Source organism: Pelecanus crispus, chromosome 7, assembly GCF_030463565.1.
Source record: "Pelecanus crispus isolate bPelCri1 chromosome 7, bPelCri1.pri, whole genome shotgun sequence".
Lineage (NCBI taxonomy): Eukaryota > Metazoa > Chordata > Aves > Pelecaniformes > Pelecanidae > Pelecanus > Pelecanus crispus.
Window position 1 is genome coordinate 15580343 of NC_134649.1, and position 20236 is coordinate 15600578.

At 38.7% G+C, this 20236-nt stretch overlaps 1 protein-coding gene across 1 annotated transcript; it reads right to left on the bottom strand.

Annotated features, from left to right (window-relative positions):
- Nucleotides 1-2095: 2095 nt before the first annotated feature.
- On the bottom strand, nt 2096-8961 carry RAB27A (RAB27A, member RAS oncogene family). The gene is made up of 5 exons (XM_009492182.2): nt 8802-8961; nt 7035-7120; nt 6425-6528; nt 5538-5661; nt 2096-2873 (listed from the first exon to the last, which is right to left on the bottom strand). Exons 1-5 carry the CDS (start codon nt 8952-8954, stop codon nt 2675-2677), a joined length of 666 nt encoding a protein of 221 aa, XP_009490457.1. The 5' UTR covers nt 8955-8961; the 3' UTR covers nt 2096-2674.
- Between the last annotated feature and the right edge of the window lie 11275 nt (nt 8962-20236).

Sequence of the window (20236 nt, forward strand, 5' to 3'; positions counted from 1 at the left end):
AAAAAAAACATAACGCATAGGGATCGTGCAGAAGGACACAGACTGATACTGAACTGAGACAACAGGAAATGTTACAACTCAGCTCAACAAATGCTGACAAGGTTCAGATCAGCAATGTTTAACTATTTTATATTAGTAAGAAATCCTAGGACAAAGCATCATAATGGAAATCTTTTCCAAAACTTTGTTCCATTACAGATCAACACTTTTGTCTGACACTGGATGGAAACAACTTTTCTTTCATCACATGAGAATTCTTCTTTCTTTCTTTTTTAAAACCAGTGCTAGACTAGTAAGAATAGTGTAACTCACTGTCAAGAAACATGATTTACCTTGATTTTTCATGAGAGCTAAAAAGGGAACAAACATTTTGTCACAGAATAATTCAAACAGATAAATTTTATGGCACATTTCAAAGGCTGACATCAAAGCAATTTTATGTAGAGTCTCTTTATATAGTAAATACTTACATATAATATGCATGACAAAAAATGACAGTTTCAGTATTTAATATTTAATATCCAATCTAAATGTAAGTATTCAAAAAGAAATATTTTTACACCATTTCAGTAGTCACTTAGCTCAGTAGTTGGTTGCAATAATCCTTACTGTTTTCAGGAACTGGGTGGAGCTATAAGCACAAAAACTCCCATTAAAGTTAATGCATGACAAAGTTCCACCGCAACCCTCTGAAAAGCAAAGAGTTACATTAAAAGAAATTCAGACACTGAAGTACATTGAAATACATTGTGTCCTACAGTAGAGTTTGAGACTCTGCTGGTCAGAAACATGATGGTAGCTTCAAAAGGCACTCTGAGTTAAAATACAGTAACTCCGGTCCACAAGCATTTTAGAATCTTGGTATTGTATAGTAGGAAAAAAACCCTATATTATTCAATATAAATCGCTTTAATCTCTGTCCTAGCCCCAGAGCAGTGAAATTATATTGCACTTTCAAAATATTCTGTGTAGGCTTTGATAAAAATCTAGTATTTACATGTTGTGTTTGTTAAAGAACAATGCATTACTTTGTAAAATATTTTAAGAACCAAGTTTTAACACTTATTCTTGCATTATTAATATAACCAGAGGGTACACCAAATATATATATTTTTTATTAGCTCCTATTCTAGAAACATTTTTGGTCCTTCAAAAAATTTGTTACACTGCAATTCACGTTCACAACTGGTATCAATGTTTGCTTGAAATTGCAGTAATTAGAACATTTAAATAAATAAATACATAATTTCTAAAGAAGTAATAGCTGTGGAGTTTTGTAAACAAACTGCTGTGGCAAGTCTGTAAAAAGACTCAATTTGGCATGTTATGACTTTAATTGGCAATACTTTAGAGTTATACAACCTCTGCCAGGGTAGAAAACAGTTTGGTAGGCACATCTTATAAATCAGTCTGGAAAAAAGACCCCAAAAATACTGATTGTTCCTTATGTTGTATGAATAAATAAAAATGATCAAAGAGTACATGATCCACTGAAACCAAAATTGACACTTATGTGATCCATAGGGGGGAAAAAGAGAAAAGCAACACTATTCTTTTTTAAATACAACCTAAAGGAAATGAACAAGCCATAAATGAATATATGATAACCAAGATGTACAAGACACAAAGGTTGGCAGAATAAAATGAGCATTATAAATGTATAGAAATACTGATGTAGACAGAACTGGTATTTTTAGCTGCATCTCACCAGAAGACAATCATAATTCATTTTTCAATTCAAATTTGAAGAAACACTCCAAATCTGTGTTTGGTAAAACAAATTCAGTGCAAAGCACTAGCTCTGATGAAATTTTGCCAATGTCTAGGTTGCCCTACATTCCTGTTAAAACATGAGTGGTAACATAAATGAAACAACAACAGATGTACACTTGTGCCATTTACTTATAAATACATGTATATGCATGTTCTAGAAATTCAGATGATGTCAGGAGGTCTCAGAGGCTGTGCTGGATGTATTTTATATAGTACAGTTGTAGTTTACATGTTCAATTTCATGACATACCCAAAGTGCTCTACATAGGCACCCCTGTGCTTCTCTGTAGTTTTTCTGCTATATAGAATAGCTTTCTTTTGGTTTTTCTCACTAAAAACTGATGGTTTGAGAAAGCAAGGAAAAGCTACTCACAGGCTTTTGTGGAAAACACAGGATTTGCTCTTTTAAGATTGTTACTGATTGATGAAATGATTAAACGTTTCTGTTCAAAACCAAGAACCATGCTGGTAAGCTTGCTGTTAATAGAGACTAAGAGCTGTCACAATATCTAATCTAAGTGGCTAGTCTGTGTAGTTCATAGAGCCTTCAAAGGGCAATTGAAAATCCTTCAATTCAGAAGCCTAGCCTTTCTCATTGCCTATACAGAGATGTTTCTGAATTTGCTAATGAAAATTCCTCTCCTTCCCTTCCCTCCAAAGCAGAGAATTAAAGTAATATCCAGTGCTACACCAAATTAAACCTCTGTCCCATCACTAATAAAACTGCATACCTTGCAAACAAAGATCAAAGTTGTTTAAGCGGAAAAAACCACAAAAATTAGTATCAAGAATTAATATAGCTCATTAAATAACTACACAATGTGATTTGTCCATAACTTAAACAGTTAAGCTGCAACTGTACTATACTTTAGCATGTACATTAAACTTAATTGTAACTGAGTTAACAGCCACATTTGCCTTTTTCTTGCTCCTCATTCAGTTGTTCTGTAGAGCTGTGCCCATTGGAGCGTACTACCCCTTCTGGGATCCAGGATTTATCCACACACCGTTCCATGCGCTTCATAATGAGGTCAAGCAGAGTTTCAATGGCTTTGCTTACATTATTCCCATTAGCTGCGCTGGTTTCAAAATACGGTATTCTGCAGAAGACAAAAACCACAAACTCAAATCACATAGTTTATATTCATAGAGGCAAAACCAATACGTGACTACTGCCACATACTCAGAACTGCTACTCCATAGCAGAAAGACGCTAAGTGGTCAGTGGTCTGAAATGCAAAAGAAATTAATGAAATAGCCGACTCTGTAAGTAGGGCAGAAGGATAAGCTTTCATTTACATCATGGAGTCCACAATTTACAGAGGCGCTGGTCAGTATGAGTTCCCAAAGTTAGGCTCCCAAGGTCTGTTTTTTTCAGCTCCGTTCCCCACAAGAGATGCAATTACTTTATATGGCCTTGTGTGCGTAAGTATTCTCCTTGATGATTTCTATTTACATAAACTAGGGTGTCATTGCAAGAGAGGGAATGCTAGTATGGACATTCCTCTGCAGGCAAGGGGATAATGTGATACTCTTACTACTACAAAAGTTTCTGACTGTTTCTTCTGTTGACATCTCAACTATAAATGCTCTAACGTACCAAAAAAAAAAAAAAAAAATCCCACTGCTCAGACCACTATGTCTTTGTTAAAAAAAGTTTCTGGCACCTTGGTATTGAAAATACATCGCTAGTATTCATTATTGTTGTGGGTCAGGATGTTTCAATGGCGGGTCTGTAGGCTTTTGACCACATATGCTCAGTGCTTCCCACAGGGTGGTGCTGGAGTGGCTACGTTAGTGTTACTCCCCAATAATGACTGAAACAATCACTTCATAGTTTTAAGTATTTCTTACTTAACTTGAAAGATTCCATGGGTGGTCAAAAATATTGTATTACTGTCTCAGTGTGTAGGTCTCCTGCAATCATTTTCAAAATACATCACTTACCAGTACAAAGCCTTTCCACAGAAAGAGGATATCCACTATCTCACACTTGTGCTACCAGAAGACTGTTTGCTGCAGCAGGATTTATCTTGCTTCCCCTCAGGAGCATTTGGGAAAGTATGTGACTCCTAGCAGCTATTCTATCTCACTTCTCCAGGGCAGAGAACTTTGTAATTGCCTACAGATTGGACGTGATCTACAACTTTGACTTTTAGCTCCCTATTCCTAAATTAAGTTGGCATTTTCAGCTAAATGAATGTTTGATAAATTATTTCCAGAAGGTGAAGCCTCATGCAAAGAGATCTCTTTCAAATCTTTAAGAAATGGCTACATGCCATCTGGTGCTGTTTAAAAGTTTTTGCTCCTTCACCAGCAGCTGGTTAAAGTACCAAATGCACTTGCTGTTGCGTGACATGGACTTCAACCAAGCATTTTCGCAGGAGAAGGAAAAACTAAGAAGGTAATGTTGCACTAAACCCATTTGTCTCTAATAGACAGTTTGCTTCTGATTTGCCTCCAATGACTCTTCAAGGTCAAGAAAGCTAATTTGTGACTACGTGATAGGAAACACAACAGGACTAGACCTGCAGAACAAGGCAGTTACCACTGAGGACCTGGTGTTCACACTATGCATGTTTTGTGGGCTTTACTTTGGACCAGCTCTAATCTAGTCCCTCAGACTGAATACAGATTACTGGTTGGAGCACATCATCTAGTTTAGTTTTCAACTGAGAAGGAAGCCAGCTCACATACTAGAAAGCTGCTCCACTATGTGAATCAAATCACAATAAATGGATCAGAAGATTTGCTTCAAAAGTGCACTTCTGATCCACACTGAAATGCAAATGCAATCCAGAGATGAGACCCACAGAAGAGTTAAGGGAGTATAAAAGTACTATGGGATTAATTAGTATCCGATAGGAAGAAAGATTTCACATAGTTCTTGTAGTGACACATGACCTGTGCCTGTAGGGAAGGGGAAGGGCAAGGCTATCCTGTCTTCCTGCTGGTCTGACTCGGTTGTCAGACTCCCTGGGAGTCTCAGAGTGCAGATGCCTGCAAGAAAACGCTGCTGACACCTTTGAGGCTAAGTCACTAAGAATTCACCTAAGGTACAGTCCTAACAAAACTGCTTGAACAGTTGATGAAAGACTGAATGGGGAGAGGGCAGAGAACAGGGGAACCATGGTCTGGCCCAGAACTGCTCTTCTGTGGGAACCCTGCACTCTGTGAGCAGACTGTCCAAACACCAGTGAATGGGTCCCAAGGCTTTCAAAGAAACTGAGGCCACATGGCCATGCCAGAGACAATGGCTACCCTACGACAAACTTTTGTAGAACAACTCAGCTTGTAAATTAGGATGTTATTGCTTGGTATTATTTTTGTTTTCCCTAAAATCTGATGTTACACTCATCACCTCACCAAATGTGAGGATTTCACTTTGTAAGGAGACCTGGGTTTTCTGTGCCCTATAGAAAGCCTCAGCACAGGCAAGAGCAAAGAATTAGACACCCATCATTCACCTGCCTCTCCAGCTAAATTCTACCTCTTTTCCAGAAAGTTTGTGAAAATTTAGTTTGTTCACTGCCAAGGAAAGAAGATCAACCAATCTCCAGTGCAAGATTATTGCAATACTAAGTATGAATTTTTAGGCAATGCAGAAAACATTAATCTCTGACAGAAAAAAAGATATCATACCGGCCAGTTAGGCATTCTAAAATGCTTATTCTCACAATAACCTATCAGTATACAGAAAAGGCATTACAGAAAACATTTTGTTCTGCTTTAAACACAGCAATAACTGGAAGGAAGTTACTTACCCATATTTTTCTGCAAGTTCCTTAGCCTCTTCTTCTTTCACCATTCTTTGGTCTTCCAGATCACTCTTGTTTCCACATAATACAATGTCAGGGTTTTCACAATATGCATGCATTTGTAGCTGACCTAACAGCAACAACATCAATAGGGGTCACAACTTATTGTCACACATAAAGCTCACTAAGAACACTACCACATTTCAGGGGACACAAAGTCCTTCAGGAAGACGACTCTTTGAAAGACAAAAGCAAGTATGTTCTCCGCTATCTCACAGGACTTCTGCTATTGCACTGAGGAGCCAGAGGACAAGTGGACATCCACTATCATATACCCACCCAGTGAAAAACCCAGGGAACAAGCCAGGGGAGCAGAAGCCTGACAAAGTTAGCACAGAAGCTGTGTATTTGTAGCTTAAGGAGTTATGCTCACCAGGCATCTTCAGTGAGCTGCCAGGAAAGGATGTACTTCCTTCTCCTGATGGATCACACAGTTTGGGAATTCCTTTGCCTAGACAGACCAGCCTAGTAACATTTGCCTTCCATTAAGTTTTGCTGACAGAGCTTCAGGTGAGTCAAAATAGAGCATAGGCTTTCCACACACTTAAATTACTGAGTATCACCAGAGTCAGGGATATGATGTTCTCTCAGCTTGCTTTCACACAGGTTAAGATTCAAGTTCAGTAGGCAAAGCTGAATTTCAGGTAAGAACTAGAAGCCACCACTAGCAGCTATTAGTTATGAATGCAACATTTACTTCCTTTTACTGAGAAAGCTATAAAAAACAGTATTTTCAGTTCTGTTTCTCAGCAAGACTCCATATTTACAAACATAGCCCCCTCTCCACCCATGCAAAGAAGAAAGAAAAAAGAAATAATAAAGAAATGCCATACTTATCCAGTTCCTGACATTCAGAAAGCTTTGCTCATTTGTCAGATCAAAGAGTAGAAGAAACCCCATGGCATCTCTGAAGAAAGCCGTTGTCAAGCTACGAAACCTAGACCAGCAAAGTGAAATTAGTTGGCTCATCTGACAAGTTACTTTGAAAATATAATTGCATACAGTCATAAAACTGAGGTAGCTTAAGACTGAATTAACTAGAATTAGATATTCATCATAATTGTTTTGTTGATGTAGGGACTGAATAACAAGAATTGTAACATTACTATGGCCTAATCAAGGCCTAAGGAAGTCAAGGAGAATTTCACTTGAGAGTGAGAGCTTTAGACAGTGTTCCTACTATAAAGCATGACTTGATCAAGATTCAGAAATTAAAATAAGAATGAAATTCAAACTTTGAACAGAAAGTTGTCCCCTATACATATATTTAATTTAATGTGTATTCATGGAAACTTTCCATCACCTTTTAAAGTAAGCACACTTTCCCATCTTGAGTCATACAATTAAAATGTAACAATCAATAAAGAGAATTCATGTACTCGGTTCCATTTGCATCTAGCTTGATGACAACGGCCTTACTTGCTGGCGGGGGGCAGAACATACCTTTCCTGCCCTGCAGTATCCCAGAGCTGAAGATGTATCCTCTGTCCTCTGCCACCAACGCCATCTGGCCCATTGGGTCTATACACCTGTAAAAGGTAAATTTGCAAGACTGAGTGTTAGCAGTCCAGCCTCTACAAATGTCAGTTATTTTGTGTCCTAAAGTCATTAAATGCAGCAAAACTAGCACTGCTGATGCAAAGAACCCAACTACAACTCAATCCCTCTGCTTTATACAACAAAAGTAACACGGGTTGCATTTTAATTTTGCATCCAATTGAGTATTTAAAAATAAGGGTAAAAGTGAAACTGGAGAAACAGTATCCTACAATAGACTATGGACTCTAAAAGATATTTAGGGTTGTCATTAAGTTTCATTAGGCAAGCTTAATTTTAGTATTTTGATTTTCTATTTTTTGCTATTATCTGGTATCATGTTCAAATTAAAATGTGATTATAAGAAAGCAACAATTGGATCATGCAATCTGGCAATAAATTTGTACCACTAACAGAACCTCATTAGCAAACAGAATATACTCATAAAGACATCTCTTGTTAGCTGCCAAAAGATTGCTGAAAAAGAGCTGAGGGCAGCTCTTATATCACAGCTTAAAAAGCAGAAATTGTATGATAATAAAAGGTGAAGAGTTTATTCAGCATGAAAATATAAGTAAGGGCATGTTAGCTTTGGAAGAATCAGATAAAAATAGATTAATTTCTTGTTTAGAACACTTCATGTTAGGTCGTCTTCCTTACCTTGAACTGTCATTGTACCTAAGATTACCAGAGTTAAAAACATTATCTTTAGAGACACATAAACTTGCTGAATTTGTGGATTATATGATTCCGGTTGTGAAACCTGAATCTTATCCTGAGTTACCAAATATGCTGATCAAGTAAACCCACCATGTTTACTATCCCACAAAAGGAGTATTAACTTATTCAAGAGACCAGTTTTGCATTTCACTACGATATTTACTCCTTCCACTACTGTGGTGCATGTCATCCATCAAAAGCCAGTCTGCACAATGCCCATTACACCATCCAGATTTCTGGACACTTGGGAAATCATCAGACAACAATGAAAGGCATTTAATATTTCTACATAAGAATTAAAAAAACTTATGCCAACTCAATTTCTCAGTGCAGTAAGGACTAGCATCCAACTGGTTGTCATAATGCAGTGCTCAGCTTCATGTCAAAAGTACGTTTGCCTGGTTTAATAGCAATTCAGGGGTTAAAAAAACCCCTACCTTATTTTTCACAATTTTCTGGTGGTGGTAACTGCTTAGGAAGCCAGATCAGCTCCATGTATCATGCTGTCCCATTTCATTCGCATGTTTTAAAACAGTTTTAAAATCAACATTGCAGTGTTTGTTCCCTAGCCATTTCAGTTCACAAACAGCAAAAACATTTTTACTACAGCCCAATCCTTCCTCGTGAAGGGAGTTCAACAATAAAAGTGCTACTCCAGCATGTGCACATATGTGCACAACTCACGGAGTAGATACACTCAGAACACTTGCTGAGCAGTGTGGTTGCTTAGAATCAGCTGTTCTTACTTTAACGTTGGGGGAAATTGGGGGACAACACACAATGATGACAAAAATAACCAGGTAAAATGAGATCATTTCCTTGCATAAGATTAAGTACACAGTAACTATTCATTGCATGCCTACACATAAGGATTAGCAGGTTAGATTTTTAAAAAAATAGATTCTAGCCATCACCAAGACATTTTAAAGTAGCACACAGTTTGTGAAAACTCACCACTCTCTTTTCCCGAAAGTCAATGCCCACCGTTGTGATAAATTTGGAATTAAATTTGCCATCCGTATATTGGTAAAGAAGGCTGGTCTTTCCTACTCCAGAATCACCAAGTGCTAGAAATTTTATGAGGTAATCATAGTCCCCATCAGACATAGTGAGAATTCAGGAGACACCTTAAAAAGCAAAGAAAAAAGGATTAGTTAGTAAACAACTCTGCCAAGGCTTCTTTTGACAAACATTTAAAATACAAATCATTATTTGAACTACAAAACATCCATCAGTGGGACCAGTTCTGTACTCTTTTACACTGGTTTCACCTTAAACTCTCAATTAAGCCGATTATCAATATCAAATTCAGCTGTGACTGAAAAAATGCATAGTTAATTTTATCACATTCCTCTTATTACAAAGAGAAGGCAACACAATTTTAATTTCTTGAGTAAAGACTGAAAAATCAAGGTCAACGTACTCAAGATATCTGGAACATGAACTGCAGAACTGTTTTTAATCTGCATGGAAATTGGCAAAAGCTAAACATACCAGCAATACAATTCTGACCTCACATTCACTGTGACATTATTAACATATGCAAAAAAATTTTTTTTCCTGACTGACCACTATATTTAAATAATTTAAAATAATTTTCTATTAATAGCTATTTTTCAGTCTTGACAAAGTTGGTTCATACCAGGAGGAAAAATAAGCAAGCAACATTTTGCTGCTGCTGTTGTTTTTGTTGGGTTTTTTTGTTTTAGTTAGAGGACCAATTTTCAAAGTTTTTGAAGTTTTTATCATGATGCTAGTTAATAATTTAAACTAAATCTTTATTCTGAATTGCCATTAAACACCACATACATTTTCCCATGGCCCATACAGATTTAAGAAATTTCTCTCTATCCCTTTTGTGCCTTTGAAAAAAATTACCATATTAGATATAGTGTGATCAAAGTGTAGTAACAGCTAGAATGTATAACAAAAATGACTGGCAAATTTCATATATACTAGAAAGAATGATGTAAGTGCACTAGTACTTTCCTGTTGAGTAGCTACCGAGCCTCTCTTCCCCCAAAACAAACAGTAGAGCGCTGCCTTACATTGTTTTCAAAGAAATTAACATGAATAGATAAGCCTAAAATAACCACTCTAAAAGCAACATAAAACTGGCATTAAATTGCCTCTTATGAAGGAGGGAAATAGATACCAAAATACAAAAAATAAGATAGATGATGAAATAAAATACAAAAAAAAGTAAAATCTGCTGTTTCAACTGTAAATAAGTATCTTTGGAACTATCTGTAGCTTGAGCTAGATAAAATTATTCATTTCAAGTCAAACACTGCAGTAGTTTGCATCAATGGCAAAACACCAATTCATTTCTTGAATAGCAACTCACAGCTTGAGGTTTGGAACAAACTCCGTATCTCAAGTATGTGGGCATCAATCACCACCATTAAGCTAAAACCATAACTATCTTTAAAGCTTCAACTTCATGTTAGTACTGCTCTTGGTTACAAGACAGAACTGTGATTAGTTGGCTTAGCCATGACTGGACTCACCGTGATCAAACACAGACAACGGCCAGATTTACACCCAGATACTCTCCAACTGATGAGTCCGTGGAAAGCATCTAACACTTCTTTGCCATTTCCAGTTTTGAAGTCGCCCTTTCCCCAGCCAAGGCCTATGTTACATTATGCCCTCAACGACAGCAGAACCTTGCAGGAAAGGGGGTTTAGGTGACAGAGTTCATACTGGCTACCACAGGACAGCCAGCTAATTCACTTTCCACTGTTTTGTAATACAAAGTTTTGCAACAGTAAAAGATTGAACCAAAAACCCTGCAGTAATAGTGAACAGCGAGCTTTTTACATAAATACACCACAACTGCAGGCCTGCGTCCACCACACAGGTCTGAAGGAGCGGTATGTTCAAGTGAGCATTTTTTTAAATCCTCCCCCATGCTGAGGAAGAGGGGGGGGGGGGGGTGTTAAGTAAAGTCAGATCGCCTACCTTGTAGCTCTACAAAGGGTCTTTTCATTGAAATGCAATAGAAGAAAGGGAAAAATATTTTAGAAAGCAAACAAGGAGGTTTTTACTAAACACTGGATTTGATGTAGACTTTCATCTCTTATAGGGTGTTTCTTTAGCCCCCAGATATTCTCCAAGGGCAAAGGGCTGCGTAAGTTCCCCCTCTACTCGACTATATGTCCTTTCAGCTTCAATACCCCTAAATTAATTGTTGCTTAAAAAGGCTTAAATGCAAATCTTAGGGCCAGTATATTATACAAAGACAAGCTAGCTTCATGTCTTTTACTATGCTATCCCACTTGTACAGAAGTATTTGCCTTGTCTTGTTGGTTTTTTGTCAGCTAGCTATAGGTATACTTTTATTAAAAGATACAAATGATAATGCCACCTAATCACTGCTAATTTATGTTGTAAGAAAGCAAATTTGTCTTGCACCCTGTGCAAGACCTTACAGAGGAAGAAAGGGCACTACAGCTCTTATTTGGAGCTGTAATAAGCTGTTATGGTTCAGCTGCACCCTTCCACTGGACAGAGCTGGGTGAAAGCTCTGGTTGAAACAGAAAGGTCAAGGTTAGACCTTGGGGAAGTAAAACCTAAAGGTATTCCTAATGTCATATCCGATTTGTAGAGTATCTGTTTGGACAAACACGCCACATCATTCAGACCACTTAAACCTCAATGCTCCATATGGCTGGTAACAAATACAATTCACAAATGACTGATAGAGGACTAGGAGTCCTTTACAGGAAGGGCATAAAAATGCCTTCTAAAGGATTTGCTCGAGAAGGAAATTTTCTCCTTAGGCTTTTGAAATGCACACACCTTTCACTGTACCCCATAATGTCAATCTATTACTCACATATGTCCAGGGAGTGGTTCTTGTGAAACCCTGCACAGTTAACCTATCCTTGGAGACATGCAAAGAACTATTTTCATAGCAGTTTCAAGCCTTGTCCTCCTCCCTGTACAAATATTTGAAAAGTGATCTCCACCCTCTGCTTCCAAGACCTGCAGTCCTATGGCCCGAACACATCCAGCTCCTACAACAGAAATAAGAATATATTCACAGCAAAGTATATTCATAGCAAAAACTGCTGTGGAGTTTTTAAAAGTCATGGCTCTGTTACTATAAACCCATCCCATTTTTTCCTTCTAATTGTGCTTTTTTTAAAATTAGGCTATATAGCTTCACGCCTTCCAGTCTTTCCTTCCACTCTTCTATACCTCGTGTATCAGGAGATGGGGAGGTAGAAAAGGAAGAACCAGAAAGAATTGATGATACAGTTAGAATTCATCAGGTCACCAAAAAACTGAATTCATTTTAGAATGATTACTCCCAAATCTTGCTTCTAAGAGTAAGAATTCCTTGGCTGAAAAAATTCACTGATGGACGCAGTTTTAGGCTCCACATCAAGCCCTCTAGGGTTTTTGCCTTTTGTAAACCCCTCCTTCAATCCCATTCAGCTGTGGCTTTGCCCTTCGCCTAGCATGCAGATGGACAGGGGCTATGAACAAGTGCTGGGAAAACTCCACTGGCCTTTTCCATTGCTGACAGGACCCCCACAGCCATCACTTAAGCTGTGCCTGCACAGCTGCCACTCTGAAGCCTCCACATACACACACGTCCAGATCGTGGCTTGACAAGAAAGGATGCTCTGCAAAGCAAGTGAAGCAAGTGCTGCTTTTGTTCAGTGGATTTCCTAGTCCAAGGTACTTTAACATTAACAGGCATCAACGTTAACAGGCTTGTATTTTTGCCTCCAGGACACAAATCTCACAACCCTATTGTGTGATAAAACATTCAAGACTACGGCAGTGTTGTTCCTGAATGAATTAAGGAAATTTGCTTGGCATGCAGGATTTCCCCTGTGCAGTATGGGGACAGGGAATACGCTTTCTGAACAAACTGGCCTTGCACAAAACATGCAACTCCTATGCTGCTACAGAGCTGATGGAGGGGAGAAGGAAGAAGGAAGAAGGCACAGAGAGATGAATAAATGAAAACGCAAGCAAAAAAAAAAAAAAAGCATTGAGCTGCAAATAAAAATGTGTACACACACAGAGAGTAAAATTCAGGAAATCTGAACATGCTCTTATAATCAGACAGTCCTCAAGCACATCAATTTAAAGTAAAGTACACCACTTACCCCAAACTCTGCTAAAGGAATAGTTAGGGCACACCGGAGGTAGTACTTCCAGGAGTATTTTTCTAGCACCACCTCTTTAGCTCACAGCCAAGAGGCGTACATGTCACCTGTTTGCATTCATGTTGATGGGTGCTCAGAGATAAAGAGGTGTTTCATGTCTAAGGAGGGTGCTGCCTGACAGAATGGCTGGGAAGCAATTACACAGTTCACATGTCCCATTTATTCCTAGAGGCAAACAGCATTTCAGAAGATATTTGTGCAGGACCTACCTAGGAGCAGATGTAAAGTACCTGCTAAATCACCCACACACCTTAATACAATGGCATTGTTCCTAACAAGAGTTTTCATACAAAAATGTATTAACAATGGACTATATGGACCACAGCTGTTCAGTTCCGATCATAGCTTTACATCCTTCTCTCTGGGATGCAAGGAGGATACAGCAGTCTCTAATGCAAACTGCTGTTTTCTTTCTTTCTCTCTTGTATGGACTCAAGGACACCATGCTGCCCCATGGGTGAAAGCCATCTTTACCAAAGAAGAGAAAAATTATTCTTTGGCAAAGACTGTAACATAAGGTATTATGTCTGACATGACTTCAGACCGCACCTGCAACACCACCACATTTCACAGAGAAGCAATACCTATTTAACAGAGGAAGCTTTTCGCAGGTGGGGGATCCTCCCCACACTATACCACCTAGCCAGCCCTCCCAAGAGCAAAAAAGCCACTATTCTGTATGAAACTACTCAAATAAAACCGTTTGACTCAACCCACTCTTCCTCCTCATACCAATTGAAATGACTCTGCATATGAATTCAGACACCACCCCAACATCCTAGATCTGCAGTGCAGCCAGCCATGAAGCCAGTGACTAACATGGCAGGATATACCACACAACTATAAAGAGACAAACTAATTTGAATTTGCCAAAACACAGATATTAGACCAATAATTAATTCATATTTTAAGATACCACAGGATTTCATCACATTATCCTTTTGGCAATAGACAGCAGATGCTCAAGTTTTAACAGTGCCCACCTTCTGCAAGTGTCACTTAGCTTTCAAGGTGGATCTTACAGTCAAAGACAGACGAGTTGTGTCTTGGCCTTGCCTTCTTTGCTTGGGAGAACCAGACCCCACTGGAATAGTGGGACATTCACTAGGCTGTGTCCTAGAGGTAGGAGCCAAATTGCAGTGAAGTCTGCATATTCCCCGTGCAACGGAGATCCAGCCCTCAATGGACAGAGGAAGCACAGTGAAGGGTTACATCCCTTGGCATCTATCACAAGAGCAGTGTGCAACAGGAAAAAAGTTGGAGTCTGCTTAAGAAGGTTCCACTGTATTCATATATAATCGAGCCATATTTGTAAATATACTGTGAAAAAGTCAGTGCTATTTAGAGTTCAAAAATGCTTTGCAAATGAAGGTTTCCCCAAATATGGCTTTATTCTTAAAAGGCAGCTGAGGCTGCATGCTTGTGATTGAAGCGTTGACATGAGCATTGGGGGAAGAGGAGTTCAAATCCCACACAGACAGAAAAGGAAAATACTGCAGGTCTCTCAATAGATAATGTGTAAATACAAGTACATAATAATAATGTATTTGTACAGGCTTCATCATTCTGCAACTGCAAGTAAATTCATACTAAAAAAGCCTCCCACCCAGGCACTACACAGGACTTAACTTCAATAGCTGTTTTATACATCACCTGATCTGTTACAGCAGAAGCAACGAGAAAGTGATCTGGACCTCAGAGGAATACGTTCACTAATCCTGTCATACCAGCACTCCCATCACAGTACAGCAAAGCAATGACAACATTCTTGCCTAGCGTGGGTGAAGCATAGCAAACGGCCTCACCCTGCTCTAAGGCTTCAGTAGCACCTTAATCCTTGCAAAACTGGTCACCATCAGATACTTGCCAGGTCAAAACAAGGGACAGAGAGTTAAACAATGTTCCTACCCAGTCAACACTTTATTAGAAGTGCCTTTGGCTAAAAGCTGCCAGATATGTACAAATTATAAATAAATTATGACAACAATTTTGTATAAACTCAAGTAACTGCTATGCTGGGGGAAGAGAGTTAACAAGCAAGCACTTTACTGAAATATTCTGAGCTGCACTATTTTTTTTTTTCTGAGGAAAATATATGACCTGGTTTGCTTTAATTTTGGCCAAAATTACACTTTCTGTGACTTCTGGGACTTTTCTGTAACATAAATAACAAGAAGGAAAATACCCCTTCCTCTCACAAATGAAGGAAGAGATTCAGTTGCTCTGAGCATTTATCTTTTGGTTACTCTCAGTTGCTTTTACTTGACATTTCACTGTTAAGACCTTTTTAGTTTCAGCTATAGAGGAACTCTAAGGAATTGCAGAATCAACGTTTAAGGATTTTCTCTTTCTTGGAAGGATCTAAGTAATTTTAAGGATACATACAGGAATCTGCAAAAATACATGCAAACAAATAGGCTGTGAGGCTTTAGCTTCCAAATGCTGATGTCACTTCTATCTCAGCTGAAGATGCTCTAGAATACTTTGTCAGCTGTCAGCATTGCTAGAACTGCAGAATTTTGCAGAGCAAGAAGAACTGACAAGCACACAAAGCACTCTGAGAATGAGTTATAATGTGAGATGCCAGGCATAAAATCATGATCCTACCCAGAAAGGGGGCACAAAAGGGCCAAGTGAAGCAACAGGTCTGCAGATGTGGTGAGAACCTTGCACAACAGGCTGCGCAAGGAAACAGCAGGTTCTGGATTTCATTTCCAGACAGCCAGGGGAAATTGGGAATGGAGAAGCCAGGAAAGGAAACAACAGTTAGTTTTGCAACTAACATCTGCATTTCAGCATAACCAAACCAACGAAACGGAGGCTGAATTTCAAAGAATGGCTCCGTTACATAAGGGAATGAAAGGCAGCGTGGAACTGGAAAAAAATGGAAAACAAAACCAGGAATGTTGCAGGTGATACTCCATCACCCATACCAAAGGATCTCTGTGCAGTTTCAACTTCTCTGCAAAAAGCACAGCACCATCTCTCTTCCCTCATCAGTTTCTACCATTTTCATGCTTCATAGTAAGAAAATACTGTAGATAAATAAAGATTTGCAAGGGTATCTGATGAAAACAGTTGAACTCCCTGAGAGGACCCATCCCCCTCCTGGGAATGAAAGCTTTTGCCTCCCAAGTTACCTCTTTGAACTCTCATCAGAAGTTGTTTTCAAGTTGTAGCAGTGAAGCAAACATCTGTACCATGTGAATAAACTCCTGACTAGACTGGGAAAAATAAAGCAAGATTGTTTTTTTTTTTTAAAAAAAAAAACCAGCTCCATACTACTTACTCCTTCCTTAACCATTGAACTGTTCCTCTAATAAACACATCAAGCCACAATGCCTCGCAAGTTAACGTGCCATGTTTTTTCACTATTATAAACAAGAAATTCAGAGCGATGCCCAGCATCATTGATGTGATAATTCTGACCACTTTGGGACCCAGTTCATAGCTTACCCACAGCCTAACCTTAACATTTGTAACACATTACTACACTGTACCTGCTCTTGACAATATCAAGGGATTATGAATGACAGTCTTACATAGATTTACAGTTTCCAACTCTTTCAGTCAGCACAGGAGCCACCAGGATTTCACCCACAAAGCCGATCATATTCACAAAAGGAGGGAAATATCCAGAAGTTTGCCCACCCACCCATTCAGCAACACTTCCAACTCCAGAAGGGCAAGGAGAAAGAGTATACTTCTATTTCTGCCCTCAGAAATAGCCACTGAAAGATAAAGGAGAAGGTAATAAGAATCACATGGGATTATAAGAATTGAGCATTTCTTTTAAGGAGTGGTTGGGTTTTCCTGGAGATAAGTATCTCCAGCAGACAGCTAGAATAAGCAGACACATGAAAAAGCAGAATAAAAGGAGTAAGGTAGAAAATCTAAAAACTGAAAAAGGAAGCAATTTCATACGTGCAGTTAGAATATGAATGAAGCAACATATCAGGGAAAATACGTGCATGTACTCATGGTAAAGAAAGTGTTACATTTTATGCTCTACCTATGTGGGCAATCCAGTAGGCTGCAATACACATTACTCAGGCCAGGTTCTTTGTTTAAGCCCATTAAAGCACATACTGTAAACAGCCAGAGGAAAATATATGCAGCTTCTTTTTAAAAAAAAAAAAAAAAAAAATTCTCCTCCAAGGCAGGAAAGTTCTCAGCTGCTTTCCACCTTGTTTTGTAGGACAGATACCTGGAATACAGATAATGCTTCTCCAAAAGGTCACACCGCCAAGCTCATGAAGGATACAAGATACGTGCTGCATTAGAGGGAAATAATCTGGCAAAAATTAATTATCATGATTAGGCCAATTAAAAGTCTATGGAGAAGGTGAGGCAATGGACAACCTCAAGATACCTCCTAGACACTGTTAGATAAAAGTGAAACCCACGCAAATATGATACAAATGTGACTATAAAACTGCATCATTCATCTAACATGATGTGGGCAAGTGTACAAAGGGATGAGGCAGGAAAGAATTGCAGTGCAGAATTTAATCTACTTACTGGTTATCAAAGTTATTGACTGAACAACTAATCAATATCCATTTCTAAAGAGCTGGAAAATCTCTATTATCTATGAATATCAGCCATGACATTAGGAATAATAAGACGTTATCGGTGGAAATATTTGATCAGAAGTGTTTCTTAAATGGATCTAGCAAAAAGGGCAAAATAAATTTATAGTTATCTGTGGGCAAACAAGGGAAACTGTCATTTGAGAAAAACCACATCTAGTAACTACAAGAGGTTATTCCTTCTACTCCTTAATCTCGAATCCAATGTGATTGGATCTGAAATACAAGGGACAGTCAGAGATGCTAGGCAGGGGAGTGGTGCACATGGATGGAGATGGAAGGATGTATCTAGATTGATAAAACTGAGGCTCACAGCTAGCATTCATCTCTCCCAAACTTTTAAAAATTGTTAAAACCTTGACAGAAACATTCTTGCAGGTGCCAAGTTCACTGGGTTTACTCCAGATCATGCTGGCAACCACTGCAATGTAGAGACAGTCAGAGCACTGCAGGCTGGCAGCATGACATTTCAAAGAAACGGAGAGATGGGTCAGTCGTGAATAATCTGCTCTTAAGAGGTCTCAAAAAGAGACTGAGCCTTTGATTTCAGAGTCTGTAATAGCTACAGTCTGAGAGAGAGATTTTCAGACAGTACTGGGCAGGATTTTTTAGTAAACATGTCTGGAAATAGTAAGCGTATGTGATGCTTCCATGTTTCATAAACGCTATGAAAAGGTTAGAAGTAACTTGCTGAGAATACTCTGGGCATAATTTAACTTGTCCATTACATAATAAAACACCACTTCTGCCTGAAATAGAGCCAGGCAGTATTCAATAGGCCACAACCTGTTCTCTTCAGGAAGTTATTAACATGCAACAGCAAAGCAGAAATCTTGATCTGTGACAGCAAGACAGTAATTTTGGAGCATCCTTGTGGCTCAGAAGTATCACTTTTAAATTCTTCTAACAAAGCAAAGCTAAAACTACAGTTTGTTTTGGTTCCCCCCCCCCCCCCCCCGCAAGAATTGAAAAATCAGCCCATACTTTCAACAAGTCGCTGAATCTTCCACTTGAACAGCTCCGGAACTGCAGCGTGTATTAACCTTGTCCAAGCTTTCCATTGAGGCTCTGCAGCCTGCCTAAATATTCACAGTGCTTTGGCAAAATGTTTGCTTCAATTCGTATCCTAGCACAGCTTCTTTTCTAGACCCTCAAGGAAGGGATAATTCAAAAGAAGCACCTATTAAGCGGGCTGAACTGCACCACACAAAGCTTCCATTCAAAAGGACTGCTGTTTTTCAACCTGAGTTGCCAACACTATTTATCTTGCTACTCTGATCAGAATTCTGTATTACAGCATGAATGATAGTTAGATCTTGATATACAGCAAAGACTGCTCAGATAAATGGTGTAGCAAACTAGAATTTCTTACACTAATTCTTGTCACGGAGGTATGCATGAGCCCTGCAAGGAAAGCGAAAAGAATCACAAGTCTAATGCCACAGTTTGCCTATACTATTCATTTTAGTTAGTCCCAGATTGAGGGAGGGCCCCCAGACGGCTGTAGAGTAAAACCTCTGGCTGGAACCTGGCAGCCATTGCCAGCTTTTCATGCTGTAGATGCCTCCCTGCAGAATTCTTTCTTAACATTTCCTGCAGATATACAATGTCCTCAAGTTTCACTTTAGCTGACCTACAATAACACGCAATATCCTACCTCTTCCCCCAGACGTCTTCAATTAAAATTATTATTCCGAATGTTTCTGCTATAGCTAAGAAATGGCTTAGCAGCAGTGAGCTTACAGACCAACCACCTCTATAACACAAGTTCCAGAAAAAAATACACAAAGTCATTCTAAGAAAATGAATTGCCAGTCAGACTGCTCTAATTGATCCAAGCAGTGCAAGTTCCCCATAGAAAACTGCATCAAGAAGACGCATATGCAGTTTTCATACCACAGTGGATTCAGACTGCTTTCTTGACTTCACACTAAGTATAAAACTGTGCATACTTATGAAGAATCCAAGAATCTCGTGCAAACTGACAAACCAACTTCATATAACGATTTGCATTTTTTTACGTTCTACATCATGACTGAGAAAGGCATCAAACCTCTGAAATAAAAACCAGGATATAAAGGGTAAGTAGATATGAAAGAATCTATTCAGCTACGCACTTCTGTGCACAAATCACAAGAAATTGGGAGTATGCAATGATACTGCCCCAACAAGAGTTTCTATTTGCAAAGACTCATTACAGTAGGTGCTGCTGTCTCATTTTCTATTAGAAGACTGACTTTGGCATGCACTGTTTGGTTTGATTTTAAACCAGTGCATATGATTTCCTATAGAAGGAAATAAAAATCCAGTAACGAGATTCCAGTAAAAACAAATTCAGTATGTGAAAAAAGAAAATCTCAGTTAGCACTAATCGGTACAGCTGCAGTGCCTGCAGTGGAGCTATGCTAACATACATCAACCCACTCACTCCCAGAGAATTCTCACCTCACCAAGATCCCAGTTCTGCTTCATTGATAACAACAATTGCACCATAATGCATGAAAACTTAATTCTGTAAAGAAACTTTATCCCCGTGACACAGTGTTTAAATAAAATTCAGGAGCAGGAGCTACATTATTTCCTACTTATGAATCCAAACATTTTTGAC